Below are 24,869 nucleotides of genomic sequence, written 5' to 3'. Positions count from 1 at the left end.
TATGAGAAGTTTAACAACTAGTTGCTCCAACTGTACCTTTAACTTCCCAACCTTTCCTCTAGTCAAAGGCTCTTTTACTCTTAGCTCTTGAAGCTCATTAACCTGATTAGTTTTGGATCTAACTTAGCTTCAAAACTCATTTTACAAGTACTTTTAAAAGATACTTGGCTGACTAAAAATAAACACAATTACATAGATAGATCTATGTTATTGAAGAGAGGTTGAAAAGGGACAATCTAGAGACACACCGGCGGAAACACAAAAAATTAAAAATAAATCTCACCAAAACACCGACTAATAAAAAAAAATCAACAACAAAAAAAGCACACGATAACAACATATTTCGCAAAGGTGTTGTGTATCAGAGTTATAGAGGGTGTTTTTGGTCGGGGGCAACTAGACTTAGGAGGAGGGGTAGGTGGTAGCGCACAACCACCACTATTGAAGGTGTGGATTAGAAGAGACCAAGATGAGGGATCCGGATATGCTGCAGTAATAAATGCACGCGGTTACACGCTGTAATTGATCTCGGTCATTGATTTATCATCGGACAATTTATATTACATATACATTAAAATAATCCTGACCATTGATTGACATCCAATGGCTGCTGCTGTAACTGCGTTAAAGCAGGAAATCTGCTTCCCAAGATGAGGGACAAGAAAAAAGAACAATATCCTCTTAAAGTGACACTAGAGAATACAATAACCCTTAAAGTGCTAAGTAATTAGGAGGAAAAAAAATCATACCACCAACATGAAACGGTCTAGATGATTTATAGCCTCAAACATCGTCAACATAAATATTCAAAGACATTGCTTACTTAGATAAGGAGCTTTTCTATCAAAATTAAATAAAGGGTCTTGCTAACTAACATGTGCCCTTAAGAATCCAAAAATAGAAACATTCTCTTAAATTTTATGTAGTTAATTTTTGATAAAATATTTTATTTTTTTAATTACTAACATATGTCCTTCCTTAGAACACATTTTAGCTTTTCTCTTAAATAAAATAGGAACTCTTAAGCAATTATCATAAAAAAAAAATCTTACTGTTCTCTTTCCTAAATAGTAACAAGTCACATATTCTAGTGTTGTTTGGTACACTTTTGTACCAAACAACTACCTACGAGTTTACGACCTTACTTGAATTGGATCTGTTCTATAGGATCATACTAATGTGTGCTTGATTTATAAAAAGACAGGAACAACGAGTTTTTCTTTTTTTTGAGACGAAACTACCTACAAGTACGAGTCGGATGCTCGAACATACTATAAATCTATGATCTAATCGTTTGGTTGGTCTACTGCAAATATTCTTAGACACACATCTAATTAAATTTCTATTTCACCATATTACAACATGCCAAATATTTTATCTTGTTTTGTCAAAAAAAATATATAAAATATTTTAATAAACAACATTGTCATATGGCAAAGATGCTATTACAGTGAAATATATCAAATGTTAAATCATCATAAAATAATAAAGTACACAAATTATTTGTCAAAAAAAAGGAAAGAAAAAAAAGACAAAATTAGTGTTTTCTATTTCAGAAAATAGTTGTTTTTTTACCATATTTTCATTTATTTATGGGTCTTGTTAACATGTGCCCTAAGGGCACATATTAAGATATACCAAAATAGAAATTCAACATTTAATGATACAAGAAATTTAATGCTTCAAAAGTCAAAATACACAAATTAGCATTTAATAATTTCTATTTTTACTTCCTTAACATGTGCCTTAAGGGCACAAGTTAACATTCTCCTTTATTTATTTATTTTCATTGAAGTAGAAGGAACAAGAGTTCTTTGTTGGTGGGTTTTGGGGTTTGGGTTTTGTGTTCATAGTTGTTTCACAAATTCATCATTTCCTAACACTGATCAAAACCAAAACAAAGTACTAAGTAGTAAGTACTACTAGCTCAGAAGAACTCAAAATCGATGAAAATGGCAAATATCATCAAAACAAGCAGCGATGTTTCCGACAATTCCAACAACAGTAGTACTTCTCAAACCGAAATCGAAAACCTTAACTCTGTTTGCCCTTACGAAGAAGGAGAAAAAGTCTTCGCTTTTCACACTGCTTGTCTTTATGAAGCTAAGGTTTTCTTCCATTCTTGTCTTTTTTCCCTTTATATTATTATTCTTATTTAAACCTAAATTAACATTTTCATTACTGTTTAGGTTAAGCATATTGAGTACAAGCATAAACGATGGAGATTCTTTCTTCATTATCTTGTAAGCATTTTTTTTTATGGACTTTCTCATTTCATTTTTATTTTTAGTTGATATTTATTTAAGGATTTGATTTTGATTTTGATTTTTTCAGGGTTGGAAGAAAAGGTAAGCTTTGTGAATTATGACCGCGTTGTTGACGACGATTATGTTGAGAATTGTTGGCTTGATTAGTTAGGGTTTTGTGTTTTTTATTGCAGTTGGGATGAATGGGTTGTTATTGATCGATTGATGAAACATACCGAGGAAAATATGCAGAAAAAACTTGATCTTGATAAGAAATATGGAAATGAGAAGAATGCCAAAAAACCGCGTGCGTCAACCAAGGGTTCTAATGGTTAGATATTTCTTTTAGACGAATTGATTACTCGGAGAAATTCTAAGTGACTTTAACTTTGTTGAATGATATGGTTGAGGCAAAACATAAACCTCTTCCTTGCTGTTATACAATAGTATGGATAGTAGAGATAGGTGACTGAATGCGCAGAAGTCAAATTAGTAGAAAGCTTAAGGAGTTCATCGAGTCTTGACTACGGTTTATGGAAGTTGATAATGTCTGTCTTGCTTTGTAGGAATCATACAAGAAAGTGCATCATATCAAAGTTTTCTTGGTGTGCAGTATGTGTTTTCTATCTGTTGGGAATAGAGGGATATGAGGGGAATCCGGAAAGAGTTTTTTATTTATTTTTATATTATTCATTTGTTTCTTTGTAGGATTAGAAGCCATATAGATATATAGTTATTGAATTATTACTTCCATGTTCAAGTTGGTAGAGGCATGCCTATTGAAAGTACGATTCATATGCATGGTAATAACCAATTTGTTGCAAGACATTTTCATTGTTCACGAACTGGAAGCCTCGTGATTTAACATCACAAGGGATTAATTGGTACTTGATAGGTATAGTTATTAGTATTTTTTTTAAGGGAATGGTTATCCATCTTCTGTGATTTTAGGATAATGACTTGTTTTTTCTTTTAAAGAAAAAATATTCTTATGTGCTTGACCTCCTATTAAACTTTTTATGCATTCGTTGTATAGTGGAAGTCCAAAAGAGTTTGAACACTGGAGAAATACTAAACACTTAAGTACGAGCAATTATTTTAATTTCATTTTCTTTGGATCTATCATACAAAATGATAAGGATAAAGAGGGAGATGTCTACCATAGATTCCAAGTAGAGTGTCATTTAAACGTAAATGAAAATTGTGCTGCACAGTTGTAATAATTGTAATGTTGTATAAGAGTGAGTGTTGGGTGGTAAAGATCTAACAAGAAAGTAAACTCATTGTTGCATAGATTAGGATGTTATGATGGGTGGTGGTTGCACAAGTCGATATATGATTAGGAATGTAATCATTGTAGAGAAAATTTGGGTAATTTTAATTGTAGAAAAGATGACAGGGTCTTGTCTTAAGTGCTTTGAGCATGCAATGAGAAGGCTCGGAGAAGTTCCTAGGTTTGACTAGAAGGAGGATAGTCCATATCTAGAGTTAGAGGGAGACACATCAACATAAACCTGACACATTCCATGCTTCTGATCTAAACTCGCTGCATATTTTAATTTAGTTTTTCTTTGTAGTGTATGTTGTAAATAAGAGGACTTTATGGTTTATTACTTCATACAAATATGTTTAAACCAACTCTTAAGACATTTCGGGTAACATGTAATGCAGTAGCGAGAGGCAGGAAACGAAAGGGTGATTCTCTGGTTAAGGTACTGTCTCATTTTAAACTTTAATTTGTACAGGGAAATAATCATGTATGATATACGGCCATGCATCTTTGGAGTTTTTGTAATTCATTCATATCAATATAAAACTATGTCAAAATCAAATTAGATGGAAAGTTCTAAATATTACAGGCTTTTTGCTCATGTTTTGTCCCAGGTATGAGGTGAGGGAGTGGTTCTTTTCAACTTTTATTTTTTTACTATAGGGTATAAATATTACTGTTTTCTTAATGTCAGGAAAAGATTGTGGTTGTTCCTGATAAACTTGTCAACATTCAAATTCCACCAACACTGAGGAAGCAATTAGTTGATGATTTTGAGTTTATCACTCATCTTGGCAAGGTAGTAACATGGTTTTTAATATATTAGTATTTATGTTATCTATAAAGATCAATCAGTGCCTCATTTTCTTTAGGGCCAATTTGATATAGCTTTGTACAGGTCACATATTACTTCAAAGAAGAGAAGCTTATTGTCATTTCAAAATTGTTGATTTTATGTTTTTTCTCTGCAGCTTGTTAAACTTCCTCGTACTCCTAACGTGAACGACATATTCAAGACTTATTTTGATTACAGATTGAAGAAAAGTGGACCGTAAGTTCACGCTGAGGCACCCTCCATATTTAAGCTTTGTGTTGAAACACCTCTCTGTCTTGTGGGAAGTAAGTGTATGCTGAATTATTTTACAGTTTAATTCTATGTTTGATATAGGATAGCTGATTCGGTTGAAGAAATTATGAAAGGACTGTGTTGTTACTTTGACAAAGCATTGCCAACGATGCTCTTGTACAATAATGAGCGTCTGCAGTATCAAGAAGCTTGTCCAAATGATATTGTTCCTTCTGATATATACGGTGCAGAACATTTGTTACGTCTCTTTGGTATGCTCATTAGCCCTTCCCAGAAAAGATGATTATAGCATGTAGGATTATGCATTTGTTGTTCTGCACGAGAAAGTCGACATTATGGTCTTAAGGTCTCTTATTTAGGATGTCATAGACTTTCAACGTAATTGTTGCACCATGTTGTTATGAAAATTCGGATGGTGAGACTGATCAGCAAACTACTGGCCATTTGGGATGCTGACCATTTGGACTCGGCCTCTTACTTATTGGCTTATTGCTATGATCTCATAGTTTTGTTATGTCTGCCTTTTATAAAGCTTTATTATTAGGACTTCTACTACTTTGTCATTCTAATTACTGATGTACTTTTTCTCCATTTGAAAGTTAAGCTGCCAGAGATATTGTTCCATGCTAACATTGAAGGCGATACATTGGTAGAACTCCAGGCTCAAATACTTGACTTTCTCAGGTATCAATGTTTTCCTCCTAATTTTATGCTTAAGTTGTCATTGACTATGAGTTTAAATGGGGAAAATAGTTTCACTAGTGGTTGACATTGCGAATAAACTGTTTTGTAACTATCTATTTCATGGTGCAGGTTCTTGAGAAAAAATCAGCGCGCATTTTTCCTTTCTTCTTATCATGTCCAGGAGAATGTTGAGAACAGCAGCGACAAACAATTTTGTAATGCACATAATATCACATAGCTTCTGCGGTTGCAGAATGCTTGTTTCAACTGCAGTTTACTAACAGATCAAAGCGTTTTGTTAAGTGTTGCTTGTAGTATTGGGAATGCAAACCTTTTCAGGGTAAAAGAAGAGGAACTATTAAAGGATGCTACTGACCCTCTTTTAAATGTCAGTTGTATCTCTGAAATTTGTTAAATTTAGCATATGTTTGGTATTACAGTGGATACGCTACAATCACGGTGATCCAGAAGCTACAAAGTGTAGCTTTTGAAAAACCACGGTGTGTCACCATAATTCGGGTGTATTCACCGATACCAAACATAGGCTTAATCTGTTATCCAACAAAAATGTTTCCATTGATGAAGTTAGTGCTCGAGCAGCCTTTTAGTATTGTGTGCATGATATTTGGTTTATATCATCCACCTCCTCGACTGATCTCTTTTTCGCGGTTTTTAGTTCTGAATATGAAAACCTTTGAAAGCCTGTAGCTGAAAGGTGTCTTTGTACTTGATCAACATTATTATCAATGTGGAAAATTCAAATATATAAAAATATAAATCAATGATATGTTCCTAATAAATTAAATCAAAGTTAAATTTGTGTTTTGTTTTATGACAAAACAAAATTAAATTAGTTAACATTGAATAGTAATGATATAGTTCCAGTGAACTTAATTCAATTGGTAGGTACACTGAATCAATAAAATTAAAAAGGATAAAAAAATTACATTGATCAACAAAAACTTAAGTATTTGAACTAATTAAATCCTTCAATCACTCACAACTCCTTGCATGTTAAATCCGTCACTAAATCCCAATTTAATGATCCTGGATTAAGCTTAAAGCTAAGAGGGTCACAAACAACCTTCAAAGGCACTTCCCTACGGAAATTGAAATCACCCTTCAATGTGACAATAGTGGATGACACAATCTCAAAGTTAACCGTTCCATTAGAGAAACCTTCATGTTGCACGTTGAGTTGAGCTTCCATGTATATCGTGTTGCGGCCTTTTTCTTGAGACAAATGTGGCAAATAAACAGAGGCAAGAGGGGTTTGGTTATGCATGTCGTCGTTAATAATGCTAACAGAAACATTGTCGTAAGAGATGCTATGGAACTTGTTGTGATTCGTACCATTGAGGACAATGCTTAGTTCAGCGTCGAGTTTAGACGAAGTTAAGTTAAATGAACTGATGGAAGCTGATTTAACTCCAAACTTTGGGATGCTAGGATGTCTACTGAGGATGTAAAGTCCCAAGAGAATGATGCTTAAGGCAACGATCATGGTGATAAGAACTACAAAGAAACCCACTACGATTGGGAAGAACCATCCTCGTTTTGGTACTAGAGATACAATAAAAAGACTATGTCAGTGGAAAATAATTTTTTTATTTTTTTTTTGTGCAAATGAAAGGTAATACAAGTATTAAAATATGTGATGGATAACATACTTTAAAATGTAAAAAATAAAATAAATATTTACATGATGATGAAACAAACAATTAAAAATTTAACAGGAATTAAATTTAAAAGAACATGATTTTGTAGAGATTAAATATATTTAACAAAAAAAAAATATTCATTATAAAAAAATTAAAGTGAATACTCTAATATGTATAGAGGGTGGTCTAATTTTGGAGAATATGTTCACGTGTTTCATTAGGTAAGTGATTAATAAGTTTTTCTTAGGGCAAACCATTCGGAAAAAACTCGAATTCAATTGCAGACCCTTCTTTAAAAGTTACTACCAAACGAAATTTGTATCTTCAATTGTCTAATAAAAAAAAAAGAGAAAACCTAACAATTAACAATGAATACATGATTTTTTCTTCTTCTAACATACACAAAAAACACAAGTAAGATACGTCTTTCACCATGTACAAGTTTAATTTTACAATTGGAGTAAGTCTTAACACAGGATCACATGAGAAGTGATGTAGTATTTTAATATAACTTGTTGATTCAACGATGAAAACAAACTTGTAGGTGGATACCTAATTCTAAGTATACTTTGTAATAATCTATCTTCCTTAATAAAAAGACTAGTTTCTTTTATGCACCATATACTTCACATAAAAAAAATAAAAACATTTATAATTTAAACTTATGATTGTCTATAAAAAAACACATAGAGGTGCAATTGTTTATAAGGCTAATTTTTGTGCTTTTATACATAATATTTGAATTAAATAAGTGATTACATAAAAGATATGCAACTTTTCATACGAACAGACCAAAAAAATAATCAAGAACAAACATTATAGTATGTTATTAGAAATACCTGGAAGTTCTTCATCCATTACAAATGATTATGAGTTGTTTTGTGGTATGTATTTGCAGAATTATATAGAAAATATTTTATGCGAAAAAGTTTACTTCTAAAATTTTACTCATTGCTCTATAAATAGAGTTAAAACAAAAACAAATTTATAAATCATATCCAAAAAATAAATCAATAAAAAGCTAATGAATCTTAAAAATATTCAAAAAAAATTTATAAATTCTAATAATACGGAGTATATTATTTTAAACATAAATATATACTAATATTCTAAATTTATTTAAGTATATTATTATGAACAATTCTACTAAATATCTTGTGTGCATAATTTGAAACGATCAAGTTGAAAATTCAACTTTCTTATTTTTATTTTGTTGGAAATTCTAATTAAAAAATTCTTGGGTGAAACGTGTCTAGATATCACTTGAATTTTGAGTAAACTGCCAAATACTTTCCTGAAATTTCAAAATTCGTCAAATACCCCCATTGAAATTTGGAAATAGACAAATATCGTCCGAAATTATAAATCGTCAATCAAATTACTCTCTGACGTGGACTCTGACTAGTAGTGTCAGCGGACAATTGATTGACTTTTTATAATTTCAGTGGATATTCGCCTATTTCCAAATTTCAGAGGGGTATTTAACGAATTTTAAAATTTCAGGGATATTTGACAGTTTACTTCTTGAATTTTTGTATCATTAGTACCTTTTGAACTCTATAATAGAAACAATTTACCTTCATTTTGTTATGGCTTTTAGATTGTTTTTTGCCTACATCTTCATTCCTCTTTAATAAAATATATCCCATATATATAAAATAATTACACATTACCAAAAGGTAGACGGACAACAAATCGCGCCACTAAATAAGGGTCCAATGATGGTAAGTTCCATCCTTAGACCCCTTATTTGAGGTCCATCCTTGCCTACTAATCACTCTTGATGAGTGTGCATAAACTAAAATGGTATAGCTTCATATATATTTATATATATAAGTGAGAGATTCCCGGCAGTAATGATTTCACACAGTTTTTTGGAGTAGCACATCTCAGTCGTTTATTTGGGATCAGACGGTTCAAATTAACTACAAACACCATACACACAATAAAGTAATCTCAACTGCTAATTTAAGATCAGACGGTCTACATCTATTATAGCAGGACGCTGTAATGGCATAAAATCCTATCCCAAGATGCGAAACAGTAAGAATCAAACCAACATCCAACATAACTAATTAATCAAACAAATAGTGGCAACTGGCAATGGGTGAGATTAACCATGAAATTGAACTGGGTTTGAATGAGGATATTTGCCTATCAAATTTTAGGGCTATACCATGTCATGTCCAATTTTGGCACCTATATAGATTGAAGAAGCTAATCAGTAAGATTTGTTCAAAACCTTCAGCAGGCTGAATTCTTAAACAAAATTAGTCTTTTATTTAGATGTCACATAGTTTGAAGGATTAATTAGTCTTTACAGTTCATTAGCAAAAATAATTCAAACATTCTGGTATCAAACATGTAAATGAGACAAAAAAAAACTTAAACTTAAATGAACCTAAGCGGGAAGTAAGACTTATATTGTTTATGTTGCTGATCATGATAGATCTGGTACTTACATCATTGTTAATCATATAATTAAGTGTAAGAGATTATATATCTATAATATTATTATAATGTGAGCAAGGGTAATAGAAAAATAATAATGCGCTAAACATGATGCTATTTTATTCAATTCAATGAGGTATATACTCTTATCAGTTATCACTATCTAAATTTATTTGATATAAACTTAGACTTTTTTGGACACCTTGTTAATATGACAAAAAGTTGTTATGTCATTTAGCAATAGACAAAATTTTTAGTTTTTGCGTAGTCCCTTGTACCATAATTTGTCTAGTTTCAAGAATAATTTTAAATTCAAACATCGTAGAACTGAAATTGTCTTGTCAAAACAACTTTACCGAGTTCTTTTGAAACCTCTGCTCTAAAGAGCATCTACACTAGGAAGGTAAACTCTATTCTGACTATCTTTCCCTCATCTCAATCATAAATTAACTTGAACGTCCAAGTATTTGCATTTACAACACCCTCTACCCGAGGAAATTTCACCGTCATCCTTTGTCGCACTTACCACAGCAGCCGCCGCTCGAGATCCACCTCATATCATAAAATATTATACTGGCTGCCAGGTTTTTCTTAAGGTGTACATATAATCCAAATAGTTGTTTAAAATGTATGACATTCTCTCCCTATCTCCCACAATATAAAAGTTGTCAATTTAATTCTTTAACCAATTCCTAAATTCTACTAGGGGAATATACATTTTCAAAATAATTCTTTAAGGAATGACATCTTTCATCCGACCAAATAATTGAGAACATGATCTAATAATCCAAGAAAAACAATTTCTTGTCGACCAAAATTCCTTAAAACAAAAAGTTATGCAGAGGTAGAAATGTTCATAGTCAATGCCTAAACATCTAGGCCTAACATTATATATTTAGATAAAGGATAAATGATCATTTACCCCTTACAAAATAAGTAAATTTTTGTTTACACCCCTATGCTGATTTTTTTTCTGTTTATCCCCCTGTAAAAAATAGATTCCCTCGTTTTGCCCCCTAGATGTATAGCAGGACAAGTGACTATGCAAATTTGCTGATGTGGCTTGTACACGTGGGAAAAAATTATTTATATTTATTTTCTTAATTCCACATCAGATAATATTTTTTTCAAAAAAAAAATTTAAATTTTTTTCCAAAATAAAAAAATCCTACAAAAGAAATTTAAATTTTTTTTTCCTACAAAATTAAAAAAACGAATTTTCTTATTTATTTTTTTTCAAAAATAAAAAAATCCTACAAATCAATTTTTTTTCCTACAAATAATTTTTTTTCCGTACAAAATTATTATTTTTTTCCTAAAATTAAAAAACAAATTTTCTTATTTTGCTCTCAAATAAAGTTTATTTCCAAAATAAAGATTTTAAAGAATTATTTTCAAATTTTTTTGAATTAAAAAAAAAAACAGAATCTTCGCCAGAATCGTTTGATTACACCGTCGTGATTGTATTCGTCGTCGTCTTTTACTTCGTTGTTGTCTTATGCTTCTTTCTATTTTTCTAGTTCTAGGGCAAATGATTTTGGTAGAAGAGAAAAACATGAATAAAACTTATTTTTCTATTTTTTTTAATTCAAAGAGATTAACAAAAGAAATACAGTTTTGTTTTTAAAAAATAAAGATTATGTTTTTTTTTAATTCAAAAAAATTTGAAAATAAATCTTTCAAATTTTTATTTTGGAAATAAACTTTATTTCGGAGTAAATCTTTATTTTGGGAGCAAAATAAGAAAATTAATTATTTTTTTTTTGAAATTTTTCAAATTCGCTTACGAATTTTTTTAAAAAAAAATTAGGAAAAAAATTTAGGGGAAAAAACAATAAGAACATTCGTTTTTTTATTTTGTAGGAAAATTTATTTATTTTTATTTATTTTTTTAAAAAATATTATCTAACGTGAAATTTAAATAATAAATATAAATGATTTTTTCCACGTGTACAAGCCACATCAGCAGATTTGCACAGTCACATGTCCTGTTGTACACCCAGGGGACAAAATGAGGGAATCTATATTTTGCAGGGGGGTAAACAGAAAAAAAATCTGCATAGGGGTAAACGAAAATCTACTTATTTTGCAGGGGGTAAATGATCATTTACCCATAGATAAATAGTCAACTAATGTATTGATGTAATAGTAATGCTAATGAAATATAACGTGAATTTATAAGCAACAAATTTATAAGCAATATATGCTGCATTGAATTTATATATATATATATATATATATATATATATATATATATATATATATATATATATATATATATATATATATATATATATATATATATATATATATATATATATCAATGTAGCTCAGTGTAAAGTTATACTTGTAAGTTGTAATCATACTCATGAAATCCATAGCTATTATGCTAACCATGCATTTGATTATACTCTCTTTGCTTTTGTTTCTAAAACTTTCATCAACCTCGGCATTTGATACTATGAATCAAGGTTCATCCCTTTCAGTGGATGAATCGAAAGATATCATAGTATCACAAAACGGCATGTTTTGTGCCGGATTCTACGTTGTTGGTGAAAATGCATATTCCTTTGCCATTTGGTTTTCCGAACCAAACCACCAAACCAAAAACCTTACCTTAGTATGGATGGCAAACCGCGAACAACCAGTTAACGGAAAAGGCTCAAAACTTCACCTTCTCCACAACGGTAACCTTATCTTAAGAGATACCGACGCGTTTCATGTTTGGTCCACAAACACTGTCACGCTCTCTTCTGTTCATCTCATTCTTTTAAACACCGGGAACCTTGTTTTACAAGGTAATGGTGTTACCTTATGGCAAAGCTTTGATTTCCCTACAGATACCCTTCTACCGCAACAAGTTTTCAATAGACATTCAAAACTAATTTGTTCGAGAAGCGAAACAAACAAGTCATCTGGTTTTTACACGTTGTATTTTGACAACGACAATATTCTTCGTATTCTATACGACGGTCCTGAAGTATCGAGCATTTTTTGGCCGGATCCTTGGCTAACTGATTGGGATGCTAAAAGGGCTGGTTACAATAACAGCAAAGTCGCGGTTTTGGACACTCTTGGTAACTTTAGTTCATCAGATGATTTCAATTTCATGACATCTGATTATGGAGATGCAATGATGCAGAGAAGACTAAGACTTGATCCTGATGGAAACCTTCGCACTTATAGTCGAAAACAAAGTGGCCAAAATTGGTACACTTCATGGCAAGCCAAATCAAGACCTTGTAGAATTCATGGTGTTTGTGGTGTGAATAGTTTGTGTTCTTATTATAGTAACAGTGTGAAATGTGCATGTCTTCCAGGCTACAAAATGAAGAATCCTCAAGATTGGGCTTATGGATGTGAACCAGAATTCACTCTGTCATGCAACAAAACCGCGTCGCGGTTTCTAATTATAACCAATGTGGAGTTATATGGTTATGATTATGGAATCTTGACAAATTACACACTTGAACAGTGCAAAGATTTATGTTTGCAATTATGCAATTGCAAAGGCATTCAATTTGCCTATGTCAAAGACGGAACTGGTATACCCGGTACTTATTCATGTTACCCGAAGATGCAGCTGCGAAATGCATATCGAATACCGTATTTCAATGCTGATTTGCACTTGAAATTGCCAGTAAACAGTACATACACTTACACGGAGTCAATGGATGACAAGTACAAACTTGTTTGTTCATCGAATCTGAAAACAGTAACTCTTGCAACATCATACAACAAATTTCGCGAAGGAAGGTATATAAGATTTTTGCTCTGGTTTGTAGGTGGAATGGGAGGACTAGAAATCTTGTGCATATTTGTGATGTGGTTTTTCTTTGTAAGAAAAAAACAAAAAACTTCTAGAACAGCTACAAGAGTTTATGATATGGTTGGTTTTAGAAAATTCAGTTATTCTGAATTGAAAAGAGCAACAAAAAGTTTTAGTCAAGAGATTGGAAGAGGCGCGGGAGGTATTGTATACAAAGGTGTATTGTTGGATCAACGAATTATAGCGGTGAAGAGAGTCAAGGAAGCTAATCAAGGTGAAGAGGAGTTTCTCGCCGAAGTTAGTAGCATTGGAAGACTTAACCACATGAACTTGATTGAGTTGTATGGTTATTGTGTAGAGCGAAAACATCAAATGCTTGTGTATGAGTACTTGGAAAATGGTTCTTTAGCGGAACATATAAAGTCTAGTAGATTGGATTGGGGAAAAAGGTTTGAAATAGCTTTAGGTACCGCGAAAGGTTTGGCCTATATTCACGAGGAGTGTTTGGAGTGGATTTTGCATTGCGATGTAAAACCGCATAACATACTTTTGGATTCTAACTATCAACCAAAGGTGGCAGATTTTGGTTTGTCGAAATCGAGAAATAGGAATGATCCTAAATTCTCTAGTTTTTCAAAGATACGAGGAACAAGAGGTTACATGGCACCTGAGTGGATTTTGAATCATTCTATAACATCTAAAGTTGATGTTTATAGCTACGGAATAGTTGTGTTAGAAATGATAACCGGAAATAGTGCAACAAAAGATGTTGATGTGGGAACTGGACAAGAGAAGCTAGGTTTGGTTATGTGGTTGAGAGAGAAAAGAAAGGAAAGTATTTCATGGGTTAAAGAAATTATGGATCCCAACATTGAAGAAGGTTGTGATGAAAATGAAGTTGAAACTTTGGCTGAAGTGGCTTTACAATGTGTTGAAGAAGAGAAAGACAAGAGACCTACCATGAGTCATGTGGTAGAAGTGCTTCAGAAAATTAGCCGCAAAAATGATAATCAAGAATCAATAAGTAGTTAGTTCAATTCACGGTTGTTGCATTTTTTTTTCTTGATGTCGAGTCTCGAATTGAGTTTCTCTAGGTTGTAGAGTTTTTTGTTTTTGTTTTTCAAAGTGTCAAATTTCGATGAAGTATATGTGTTGCATAGTGTTTTAAATTGAATAATCATGTTTTAATATGAAGTTCCTCAAATCCTAATTCTTAGATTTTATATTGGGCCTAACTCATTCCTACAAAACCGGCTTCTAAGGTGAGGGTTGCCAAAGCTATATAAACGCTACACAGGCCATATCTCTTAGCAATGTGGGACTAAATCCACCCCTTCACACCCAACACAATGAAGGTGTTGGAGGCTGCAATGAAGGCAACTCAAATGCCGCAATTAGGCAGATGGGGGCGGACCGCAATGAAGGCGGAATATCCAACACACCCCCTCACGCTCAGGTCCAATGGGCCTGAAGCGTGGACGATGCGGGAAGCCCAACAATAGATCTAGGATAGGCTCTGATACCATCTTAGATTTTATATTGGGCCTAACTCATTCCTACAAAACCGGCTTGTAAGGTGAGGGTTGCCTAAGCTATATAAACGCTACACAGGCCATATCTCTTAGCAATGTGGGACTAAATCCACCCCTTCACACCCAACACAATGAAGGTGTTGGAGGCTGCAATGAAGGCAACTCATCTGCCACAATTAGGCAGATGGGGGCGGACCGCAATGAAGGCGGAATATCCAACACACCCCTCACGCTCAGGCCCAATGGGCCTGAAGCGTGGACGATGCGGGAAGCCCAACAATAGGTCTAGGATAGGCTCTGATACCATGTCAGATTTTATATTGGGCCTAACTCATCCCTACAAAACCGGCTTGTAAGGTGAGGATTGCCTCTAGTTTATAAACACTTAGTCAGGCCATCTCTCAACCGATGTGGGACTTCTTAACACACCCCCTCGCGTCCAGCGCTATTGGGCTTGGTACGCGGATATAAATGGTAGGTGACCCGATATCGGGTGGCCCAACGGATCTTGGAGAGGCTCTGATACCATCTTAGATTTTATATTGGGCCTAACTCATTCCTACAAAACCGGCTTGTAAGGTGAGGGTTGCCAAAGCTATATAAACGCTACACAGGCCATATCTCTTAGCAATGTGGGAATAAATCCACCCCTTCACACCCAACACAATGAAGGTGTTGGAGGCTGCAATGAAGGCAACTCAAATGCCGCAATTAGGCAGATGGGGGCAGACCGCAATGAAGGCGGAATATCCAACACTAATGATAATGATTATTTTTAAAAATCAATGTGGTGCGTTTGATTCGTAAAACAGTAAGGATTTGACAGAACAGTACATAACAAGATAATACAGGGCAAAGATATAAGGCGATAATTTTTTATATTCGAAAATAAAATTAGTATTTCGTATTTTTTATAGTTGTACTAGACTAGATTGGAGAACAAGCTTTTGATGTAGACTATGTTGTGGTTGTAATAATCAAGTGTTGAGAGAGCTACAATTACAGAGGTGAGTTCCATAGATAGAAATCCTTACCAAAATAGTCTCCCCACTATTCTCATGGAGAATTGGGTTTACGGGTAGTTAGAACTAGAAACTATTTCATGAGAAATTGTACTTTGATGAGATTGCCCCTGTAGATTAGTTCTCTCAAATTGTATAGATTTAATGCATGTTGTTTATGAATCTTGGTGACTTCCCTTGCCCTTGTTGTGCTACTAACTGTTGGCCTAAATTGTCACTAAAATGCATCTAGAGTAAGGCTAGGACTGTGAGGATAATGGTACAAACTGAATTTTTTTGCAGGAAACTGGCCACCTGAGCATTCAGCCCTTTGCGCTGGGGCGCGGACCACTGCGCTGGAAGGGCAAATAACAGTGTTTCCCAGACTGTTCCTGCGCCTGGAGCTACATCCAGCAACCCTGTTTGCACTGTTTTGCATTTTCGGACGCTTTTGGGACACCGTAATGTCCCTAATGGAATAAGATCATATAGGAATGAAAAATATAGTAGTTAGCTTAATAAATTGCATAGGTTGGGTAGGGAAAACAAACAGAAAACTATGAACTAGATGCATTGTAAGTTAATTCAGGACAGGTAAGAATATTGACAGTTGATCTTGAAATGTAGTGGACTTTGGGCCACAAGTGTTAGATTTCTAATGCTAAATGTCTATGATGAATAATATGTTAAGTTGTAGTTTATAAGGCACCAGAAAGGCTTCCTTATGTAGGAGTTGGAGCTGGATTGAAATTCTATATAGAATTTCACACGACAATAAGATGAGGTATGACCGTACGCTTTAGCCCTGATATGATAGGGAATTTAGCCGGGTATGTAAGGGAATGGTTCGAGACTACTCACCTCGAATTATTCCGTAAAATCAACTTAGACAAATAATTTTGTGTCACACTTTATTTGCATTATACCGAAAATAATCGTGAAATGAATATGTATATGTTTATGTGATTAATCAACTGTCAAGACAAATGATATTAGTATAAGATAGGTGGGACTCACTGAGGCTTTAAGTCTCATCCCACTCCTTTTTATTTTTTCAGATAAGCAGATTAAACGAGTCAGGGGTAAGAAGAAACTAAGGATTGAAGATGGAAGATTTTATTACATTAGTTTCTTCCTTGTTTTGTTAGATTAGTCTGATAGATATGTCTGATGATTATTTACCATTGTTTAATGGAACTTTCATTTCCTTGTACCTGATATAGAATTTAGGTACTTGTTCTTTTGAACAAGCTATTCTATAAATTTTAATGTATCTGAATCTCAAATATGTATATCTTGGTCAATATTCTAGACATTTGACATTGGATGTTACACCTAAACTGCCAATAAATATGCTGCAATTTTTATTTTTTATTTTTGATATAATTTACAGCACTTTTAAGTTTTAACCCACTAATTAATAACACACACAAGTCTTTTACTCTCCCTCATATCTCACCTACTTGCGTAAAAAAAAATCCCACCTTCTCTCATCACTTCATTTTCGTTCTTTCTCCCTTAACAATCAACAAACAAACAAACAAACCACCACCAACACAAAGCCCTTCTCATCTCTTCATTTCTTTTCTCAACAAACCACCACCACCCCCAACAACTGTTTTCGGTATTCTTCCTCTCTCCTTGCAAACTGTCATACCCTAATTTTTGACCTAAGATCCCACCTCATATTCTCATGCATCAATAATAAAAAAAATAATAAAATACAAGATATCTTGTTGTGCTTACCTCTTTGGTAAGACATGGTTTTGAATCAAGAAAGTCAAGAAAAGGTTCCAAAAATCAAAGACTAGGGTTTTGAAATTTTTCTAAGTATAGAAAATTTCATGTTCATGGAGCCAACGTTTCAAGATCATATCTTCTTCCTCAAGTATCATAAATTTGCAAACAACGACTCTTTGGAAAGCTATCATGGCATATTGAAATGTGGTAAAAAGATTTGAAGTCAAAAGGATCTTTACAATGCTTAAAGTGGATGACCAAAGTTGATTCTCCAAATTGTTGAAAATAACACTTAGAAATTTTTTCTAAGTTGTTTTTGACCTTATCAAGTGCATGACCTTGCAAGCTTATAACTTCCAATCCAAGCATCCATTTTGAGCAAAAAAGAGCTTCATTTTAATATTTCATATGATACTATATCATGGAGAAGAGTTTGGATTCAGAAGAGTTCCTGAATGGCTTATAACAACTAGGAAACATGAGATGTCAAATTGTAAAAACTGTTAAAAACACTTAGAATTTTTTCTAAGTGTCAGACAGCTTTAAGTTTGAATTTTGGTGGCCAGTTTTCTATATGATACCAATGTATTCAGGACACGTCATCAACATCTAAGTTGTAGAGGAGGATTCCATCTTTCCAATGACACCAAGAGCATGAATTTATCTTTCTTGAGAACACCAAGTTTCGAAGGGGAGAAGTGACCATGGTGAAGCTGATTTATAGGTCCATATTCATGACAAGTTTCTTGATCAAACTCAAATACAACATTGTAATCTTGCTTTACAGGCCTATGTTGCTTCTAATCTCAGCAAAACTGATGTTTTACACAGACTTTTGGTGCATTATCCAAGTGTTTGAAGAATTGTCCAAATTACATGTCCTTTTTGGAGCAATTTTTGCATAAAGTTCCATTGACATTTTGTAAAGCTTGCTTTTCTCCAACAACTCATGCATTGTATACGAGGGTGTATTGTTGGATCAACAAATTATAGCGGTGAAGAGAGTCAAGGAAGCTAATCAAGGTGAAGAGGAGTTTCTCGCCGAAGTTAGTAGCATTGGAAGACTTAACCACATGAACTTGATTGAGTTGTATGGTTATTGTGTAGAGCGAAAACATCAAATGCTTGTGTATGAGTACTTGGAAAATGGTTCTTTAGCGGAACATATAAAGTCTAGTAGATTGGATTGGGGAAAAAGGTTTGAAATAGCTTTAGGTACCGCGAAAGGTTTGGCCTATATTCACGAGGAGTGTTTGGAGTGGATTTTGCATTGCGATGTAAAACCGCATAACATACTTTTGGATTCTAACTATCAACCAAAGGTTGCAGATTTTGGTTTGTCGAAATCGAGAAATAGGAATGATCCTAAATTCTCTAGTTTTTCAAAGATACGAGGAACAAGAGGTTACATGGCACCTGAGTGGATTTTGAATCATTCTATAACATCTAAAGTTGATGTTTATAGCTACGGAATAGTTGTGTTGGAAATGATAACTGGAAAGAGTGCAACACAAGATGTTGATGTGGGAAATGGACAAGAGAAGCTAGGTTTGGTTATGTGGTTGAGAGAGAAAAGAAATGAAAGTATTTCATGGGTTAAAGAAATTATGGATCCCAACATTGAAGAAGGTTGTGATGAAAATGAAGTTGAAACTTTGGCTGAAGTGGCTTTACAATGTGTTGAAGAAGAGAAAGACAAGAGACCTACCATGAGTCATGTGGTAGAAGTGCTTCAGAAAATTAGCCGCGAAAATGATAATCAAGAATCAACAAGTAGTTAGTTCAATTCACGGTTGTTGCATTTTTTTTTCTTGATGTCGAGTCTCGAATTAAGTTTCTCTAGGTTGTAGAGTTTTTTGTTTTTGTTTTTCAAAGTGTCAAATTTCGATGAAGTATATGTGTTGCATAGTGTTTTAAATTGAATAATCGTGTTTTAATATGAAGTTCCTCAAATCCTAATGATAATGATTATTTTTAAAAATCAATGTGGTGCGTTTGATTCGTAAAACATTAAGGATTTGACAGAACAGTACAGAACAAGATAATACAGGGCAAAGATATAAGGCGATAATATTTTTATATTCGAAAATAAAATTAGTATTTCGTATTTTTTATAGTTGTACTGTGGACAAAAAGTTGTCATGTGCTTCAGTGAGAAACAAAAAATCTTGTTTTTGTTCTGTCCCTTCCTATCTAATATGTCGGTCTCATAACTAGTTCCAAATTAATCAGGGTACAACAAAAGTGGTCCAGTCCAATGTTTTTAAGCAAATCAAACACACATTGTGAGTTTTATTTTTAACGCTTGTATTGAAATTAAACAATTGAATTAAATCATAATGATCTTCATATCTTATTTTCTCAAAAAGTCAAATGTGCACTTCAGTAAAAAAAAAAAAAAAACACCCACACACACACACACAATATTTTAACACTCACGAATTTTGGATAGTAAGAAAGAAATATAATTAGTTAAAAAAGTAAGACGAAAGAAATATAATTAATATTGGGAAATGTTCAAATATAAAAAATATAAATCAACTATTCAACAAAAAAAAGCAGAAAAAATAACAGTGTTTCCCAGACTGTTCCTGCGCCTGGAGCTACATCCAGCAACCCTGTTTGCACTGTTTTGCATTTTCGGACGCTTTTGGGACACCGTAATGTCCCTAATGGAATAAGATCATATAGGAATGAAAAATATAGTAGTTAGCTTAATAAATTGCATAGGTTGGGTAGGGAAAACAAACAGAAAACTATGAACTAGATGCATTGTAAGTTAATTCAGGACAGGTAAGAATATTGACAGTTGATCTTGAAATGTAGTGGACTTTGGGCCACAAGTGTTAGATTTCTAATGCTAAATGTCTATGATGAATAATATGTTAAGTTGTAGTTTATAAGGCACCAGAAAGGCTTCCTTATGTAGGAGTTGGAGCTGGATTGAAATTCTATATAGAATTTCACACGACAATAAGATGAGGTATGACCGTACGCTTTAGCCCTGATATGATAGGGAATTTAGCCGGGTATGTAAGGGAATGGTTCGAGACTACTCACCTCGAATTATTCCGTAAAATCAACTTAGACAAATAATTTTGTGTCACACTTTATTTGCATTATACCGAAAATAATCGTGAAATGAATATGTATATGTTTATGTGATTAATCAACTGTCAAGACAAATGATATTAGTATAAGATAGGTGGGACTCACTGAGGCTTTAAGTCTCATCCCACTCCTTTTTATTTTTTCAGATAAGCAGATTAAACGAGTCAGGGGTAAGAAGAAACTAAGGATTGAAGATGGAAGATTTTATTACATTAGTTTCTTCCTTGTTTTGTTAGATTAGTCTGATAGATATGTCTGATGATTATTTACCATTGTTTAATGGAACTTTCATTTCCTTGTACCTGATATAGAATTTAGGTACTTGTTCTTTTGAACAAGCTATTCTATAAATTTTAATGTATCTGAATCTCAAATATGTATATCTTGGTCAATATTCTAGACATTTGACATTGGATGTTACACCTAAACTGCCAATAAATATGCTGCAATTTTTATTTTTTATTTTTGATATAATTTACAGCACTTTTAAGTTTTAACCCACTAATTAATAACACACACAAGTCTTTTACTCTCCCTCATATCTCACCTACTTGCGTAAAAAAAAATCCCACCTTCTCTCATCACTTCATTTTCGTTCTTTCTCCCTTAACAATCAACAAACAAACAAACAAACCACCACCAACACAAAGCCCTTCTCATCTCTTCATTTCTTTTCTCAACAAACCACCACCACCCCCAACAACTGTTTTCGGTATTCTTCCTCTCTCCTTGCAAACTGTCATACCCTAATTTTTGACCTAAGATCCCACCTCATATTCTCATGCATCAATAATAAAAAAAATAATAAAATACAAGATATCTTGTTGTGCTTACCTCTTTGGTAAGACATGGTTTTGAATCAAGAAAGTCAAGAAAAGGTTCCAAAAATCAAAGACTAGGGTTTTGAAATTTTTCTAAGTATAGAAAATTTCATGTTCATGGAGCCAACGTTTCAAGATCATATCTTCTTCCTCAAGTATCATAAATTTGCAAACAACGACTCTTTGGAAAGCTATCATGGCATATTGAAATGTGGTAAAAAGATTTGAAGTCAAAAGGATCTTTACAATGCTTAAAGTGGATGACCAAAGTTGATTCTCCAAATTGTTGAAAATAACACTTAGAAATTTTTTCTAAGTTGTTTTTGACCTTATCAAGTGCATGACCTTGCAAGCTTATAACTTCCAATCCAAGCATCCATTTTGAGCAAAAAAGAGCTTCATTTTAATATTTCATATGATACTATATCATGGAGAAGAGTTTGGATTCAGAAGAGTTCCTGAATGGCTTATAACAACTAGGAAACATGAGATGTCAAATTGTAAAAACTGTTAAAAACACTTAGAATTTTTTGTAAGTGTCAGACAACTTTAAGTTTGAATTTTGGTGGCCAGTTTTCTATATGATACCAATGTATTCAGGACACGTCATCAACATCTAAGTTGTAGAGGAGGATTCCATCTTTCCAATGACACCAAGAGCATGAATTTATCTTTCTTGAGAACACCAAGTTTCGAAGGGGAGAAGTGACCATGGTGAAGCTGATTTATAGGTCCATATTCATGACAAGTTTCTTGATCAAACTCAAATACAACATTGTAATCTTGCTTTACAGGCCTATGTTGCTTCTAATCTCAGCAAAACTGATGTTTTACACAGACTTTTGGTGCATTATCCAAGTGTTTGAAGAATTGTCCAAATTACATGTCCTTTTTGGAGCAATTTTTGCATAAAGTTCCATTGACATTTTGTAAAGCTTGCTTTTCTCCAACAACTCATGCATTGTATACGAGGGTGTATTGTTGGATCAACAAATTATAGCGGTGAAGAGAGTCAAGGAAGCTAATCAAGGTGAAGAGGAGTTTCTCGCCGAAGTTAGTAGCATTGGAAGACTTAACCACATGAACTTGATTGAGTTGTATGGTTATTGTGTAGAGCGAAAACATCAAATGCTTGTGTATGAGTACTTGGAAAATGGTTCTTTAGCGGAACATATAAAGTCTAGTAGATTGGATTGGGGAAAAAGGTTTGAAATAGCTTTAGGTACCGCGAAAGGTTTGGCCTATATTCACGAGGAGTGTTTGGAGTGGATTTTGCATTGCGATGTAAAACCGCATAACATACTTTTGGATTCTAACTATCAACCAAAGGTTGCAGATTTTGGTTTGTCGAAATCGAGAAATAGGAATGATCCTAAATTCTCTAGTTTTTCAAAGATACGAGGAACAAGAGGTTACATGGCACCTGAGTGGATTTTGAATCATTCTATAACATCTAAAGTTGATGTTTATAGCTACGGAATAGTTGTGTTGGAAATGATAACTGGAAAGAGTGCAACACAAGATGTTGATGTGGGAAATGGACAAGAGAAGCTAGGTTTGGTTATGTGGTTGAGAGAGAAAAGAAATGAAAGTATTTCATGGGTTAAAGAAATTATGGATCCCAACATTGAAGAAGGTTGTGATGAAAATGAAGTTGAAACTTTGGCTGAAGTGGCTTTACAATGTGTTGAAGAAGAGAAAGACAAGAGACCTACCATGAGTCATGTGGTAGAAGTGCTTCAGAAAATTAGCCGCGAAAATGATAATCAAGAATCAACAAGTAGTTAGTTCAATTCACGGTTGTTGCATTTTTTTTTCTTGATGTCGAGTCTCGAATTAAGTTTCTCTAGGTTGTAGAGTTTTTTGTTTTTGTTTTTCAAAGTGTCAAATTTCGATGAAGTATATGTGTTGCATAGTGTTTTAAATTGAATAATCGTGTTTTAATATGAAGTTCCTCAAATCCTAATGATAATGATTATTTTTAAAAATCAATGTGGTGCGTTTGATTCGTAAAACATTAAGGATTTGACAGAACAGTACAGAACAAGATAATACAGGGCAAAGATATAAGGCGATAATATTTTTATATTCGAAAATAAAATTAGTATTTCGTATTTTTTATAGTTGTACTGTGGACAAAAAGTTGTCATGTGCTTCAGTGAGAAACAAAAAATCTTGTTTTTGTTCTGTCCCTTCCTATCTAATATGTCGGTCTCATAACTAGTTCCAAATTAATCAGGGTACAACAAAAGTGGTCCAGTCCAATGTTTTTAAGCAAATCAAACACACATTGTGAGTTTTATTTTTAACGCTTGTATTGAAATTAAACAATTGAATTAAATCATAATGATCTTCATATCTTATTTTCTCAAAAAGTCAAATGTGCACTTCAGTAAAAAAAAAAAAAAAAAACACCCACACACACACACAATATTTTAACACTCACGAATTTTGGATAGTAAGAAAGAAATATAATTAGTTAAAAAAGTAAGACGAAAGAAATATAATTAATATTGGGAAATGTTCAAATATAAAAAATATAAATCAACTATTCAACAAAAAAAAGCAGAAAAAATTATAACTAATTTCAATAAATCAAATCAAAATTAAATTCAATTAGTTACACCAAATAGTAATGATAACTAATTTCAATAATAACTAATGGAATATTCTAAAATTGAAAACAATAAAAAAATAATACTAATTAATAAGTCATAGTAGCCAAGTACTCCCTCCTATTAATTCATCAATTACTCACATGTTAAACCATGCACTAAAACCCAATTTTCTGATGCTGGATTATAACACACGCTAAGAGGCCTACAAACAACATTCAAAGATTTATGCTTACTTTTTAATAAACTCTTCAACTTGACAATACTGGACAACCCAATCTCAAAGTCAACCGTTGTTCCATTAGAAATAGGAACATCAATGTTGTTGAGTTGAGCTTCTTTGTATGCAGTGTAACTATCTTTTGTTTGAAAAGGTTCCAATGAGGTAGAGGCAAGAGTGGTTCGGTTACTCATGTTGCTATTAATCAGGTTAATAGAAACAGTGTTGTAAAAAGCCTTATGCCAGTTGTTGTTATTCGAAACATTGAATACAATGTCCAATTCAAAAATGAGTCTAGAAGATATTATTGTAGGATTCAAGGTAGCTGATTTAACTCCAAATGTTGGGAGGCTAGGAATTTCACGGACGATAACACATGCCAAGATCGCGACGATGACGGCAGAAGCCAAGAGCAAACCACCAATGATTATTAGCAAGCCCTTACGACTATCGCTTGATACTAGACAAAAAAAAACAATTGCATTAATGAAAAATATTATTATTATTATTATTATTATTATTATTTTTATAATTATTATTAATCAATGCAACTTTTCATAAGAACAGACCCAAAAAAATAATCAAGAGCAAACATTATAGTATGTTATTAGAAATACCTGTAACTTCATCCATTGCAAATGATTATGAGTTGTTTTGTGGT

General features: G+C 33.1%; 4 protein-coding genes and 1 long non-coding RNA gene across 6 annotated transcripts; all 5 read left to right on the top strand.

Annotated features, from left to right (window-relative positions):
- Positions 1 to 1,785: 1,785 nt before the first annotated feature.
- On the top strand, positions 1,786 to 6,087 carry LOC123916672 (protein MRG2-like). 2 transcript variants are annotated; one of them, XR_006812225.1, is made up of 10 exons: positions 1,786 to 2,108; positions 2,190 to 2,243; positions 2,335 to 2,348; positions 2,441 to 2,577; positions 3,918 to 3,958; positions 4,211 to 4,315; positions 4,488 to 4,567; positions 4,685 to 4,854; positions 5,208 to 5,287; positions 5,417 to 5,485. XR_006812225.1 is itself a non-coding variant. In XM_045968189.1 (10 exons), exons 1-10 carry the CDS (start codon positions 1,947 to 1,949, stop codon positions 5,523 to 5,525), a joined length of 957 nt encoding a protein of 318 aa, XP_045824145.1. In that variant the 5' UTR covers positions 1,786 to 1,946; the 3' UTR covers positions 5,526 to 6,087. The 2 variants fall into 2 exon arrangements, 1 of the variants encoding a protein (XP_045824145.1); XM_045968189.1 differs by having other exon boundaries at positions 5,203 to 5,287; positions 5,417 to 6,087.
- A 5,707-nt stretch (positions 6,088 to 11,794) lies between these two features.
- On the top strand, positions 11,795 to 14,200 carry LOC123913340 (putative receptor protein kinase ZmPK1). Its single transcript, XM_045964057.1, has one exon. The coding sequence runs from the start codon at positions 11,795 to 11,797 to the stop codon at positions 14,198 to 14,200; it is 2,406 nt and encodes an 801-aa protein (XP_045820013.1).
- A 1,421-nt stretch (positions 14,201 to 15,621) lies between these two features.
- On the top strand, positions 15,622 to 17,035 carry LOC123916633. The gene is made up of 2 exons (XR_006812218.1): positions 15,622 to 15,707; positions 16,760 to 17,035. It is a non-coding gene; the product is annotated as an uncharacterized LOC123916633 (long non-coding RNA).
- A 1,110-nt stretch (positions 17,036 to 18,145) lies between these two features.
- LOC123913338 (putative receptor protein kinase ZmPK1) lies at positions 18,146 to 19,222 on the top strand. Its single transcript, XM_045964056.1, has 2 exons — positions 18,146 to 18,279; positions 18,370 to 19,222. Exons 1-2 carry the CDS (start codon positions 18,146 to 18,148, stop codon positions 19,220 to 19,222), a joined length of 987 nt encoding a protein of 328 aa, XP_045820012.1.
- Positions 19,223 to 20,426: 1,204 nt separating this feature from the next.
- On the top strand, positions 20,427 to 23,161 carry LOC123913336 (putative receptor protein kinase ZmPK1). The gene is made up of 2 exons (XM_045964044.1): positions 20,427 to 20,470; positions 22,309 to 23,161. The coding sequence occupies exons 1-2, from the start codon at positions 20,427 to 20,429 to the stop codon at positions 23,159 to 23,161; spliced, it is 897 nt and encodes a 298-aa protein (XP_045820000.1).
- The last annotated feature ends 1,708 nt before the right edge of the window (positions 23,162 to 24,869 follow it).

Source organism: Trifolium pratense, linkage group LG3 (assembly GCF_020283565.1).
Source record: "Trifolium pratense cultivar HEN17-A07 linkage group LG3, ARS_RC_1.1, whole genome shotgun sequence".
NCBI classification, from domain to species: Eukaryota; Viridiplantae; Streptophyta; class Magnoliopsida; order Fabales; family Fabaceae; genus Trifolium; species Trifolium pratense.
Note: the sequence above shows the minus strand (reverse complement) of the source record. Positions and strands in the feature narration are given on the sequence as shown.

Excerpts from the sequence above, each read along its gene's own strand:
- LOC123916672 (XM_045968189.1), top strand. The coding sequence starts at position 1,947 with ATGAAAATGGCAAATATCATCAAAACAAGCAGCGATGTTTCCGACAAT. Across the intron at positions 4,316-4,487 it reads TTATCACTCATCTTGGCAAG|CTTGTTAAACTTCCTCGTAC; the intron begins GTAGTAACATGG and ends TTTTCTCTGCAG. Across the intron at positions 4,568-4,684 it reads AGATTGAAGAAAAGTGGACC|GATAGCTGATTCGGTTGAAG; the intron begins GTAAGTTCACGC and ends TGTTTGATATAG.
- LOC123913340 (XM_045964057.1), top strand. The coding sequence starts at position 11,795 with ATGCATTTGATTATACTCTCTTTGCTTTTGTTTCTAAAACTTTCATCA.
- LOC123913338 (XM_045964056.1), top strand. The coding sequence starts at position 18,146 with ATGGTGAAGCTGATTTATAGGTCCATATTCATGACAAGTTTCTTGATC. Across the intron at positions 18,280-18,369 it reads ATGTTTTACACAGACTTTTG|CTTGCTTTTCTCCAACAACT; the intron begins GTGCATTATCCA and ends CATTTTGTAAAG.
- LOC123913336 (XM_045964044.1), top strand. The coding sequence starts at position 20,427 with ATGACCGTACGCTTTAGCCCTGATATGATAGGGAATTTAGCCGG. Across the intron at positions 20,471-22,308 it reads ATGATAGGGAATTTAGCCGG|CTTGCTTTTCTCCAACAACT; the intron begins GTATGTAAGGGA and ends CATTTTGTAAAG.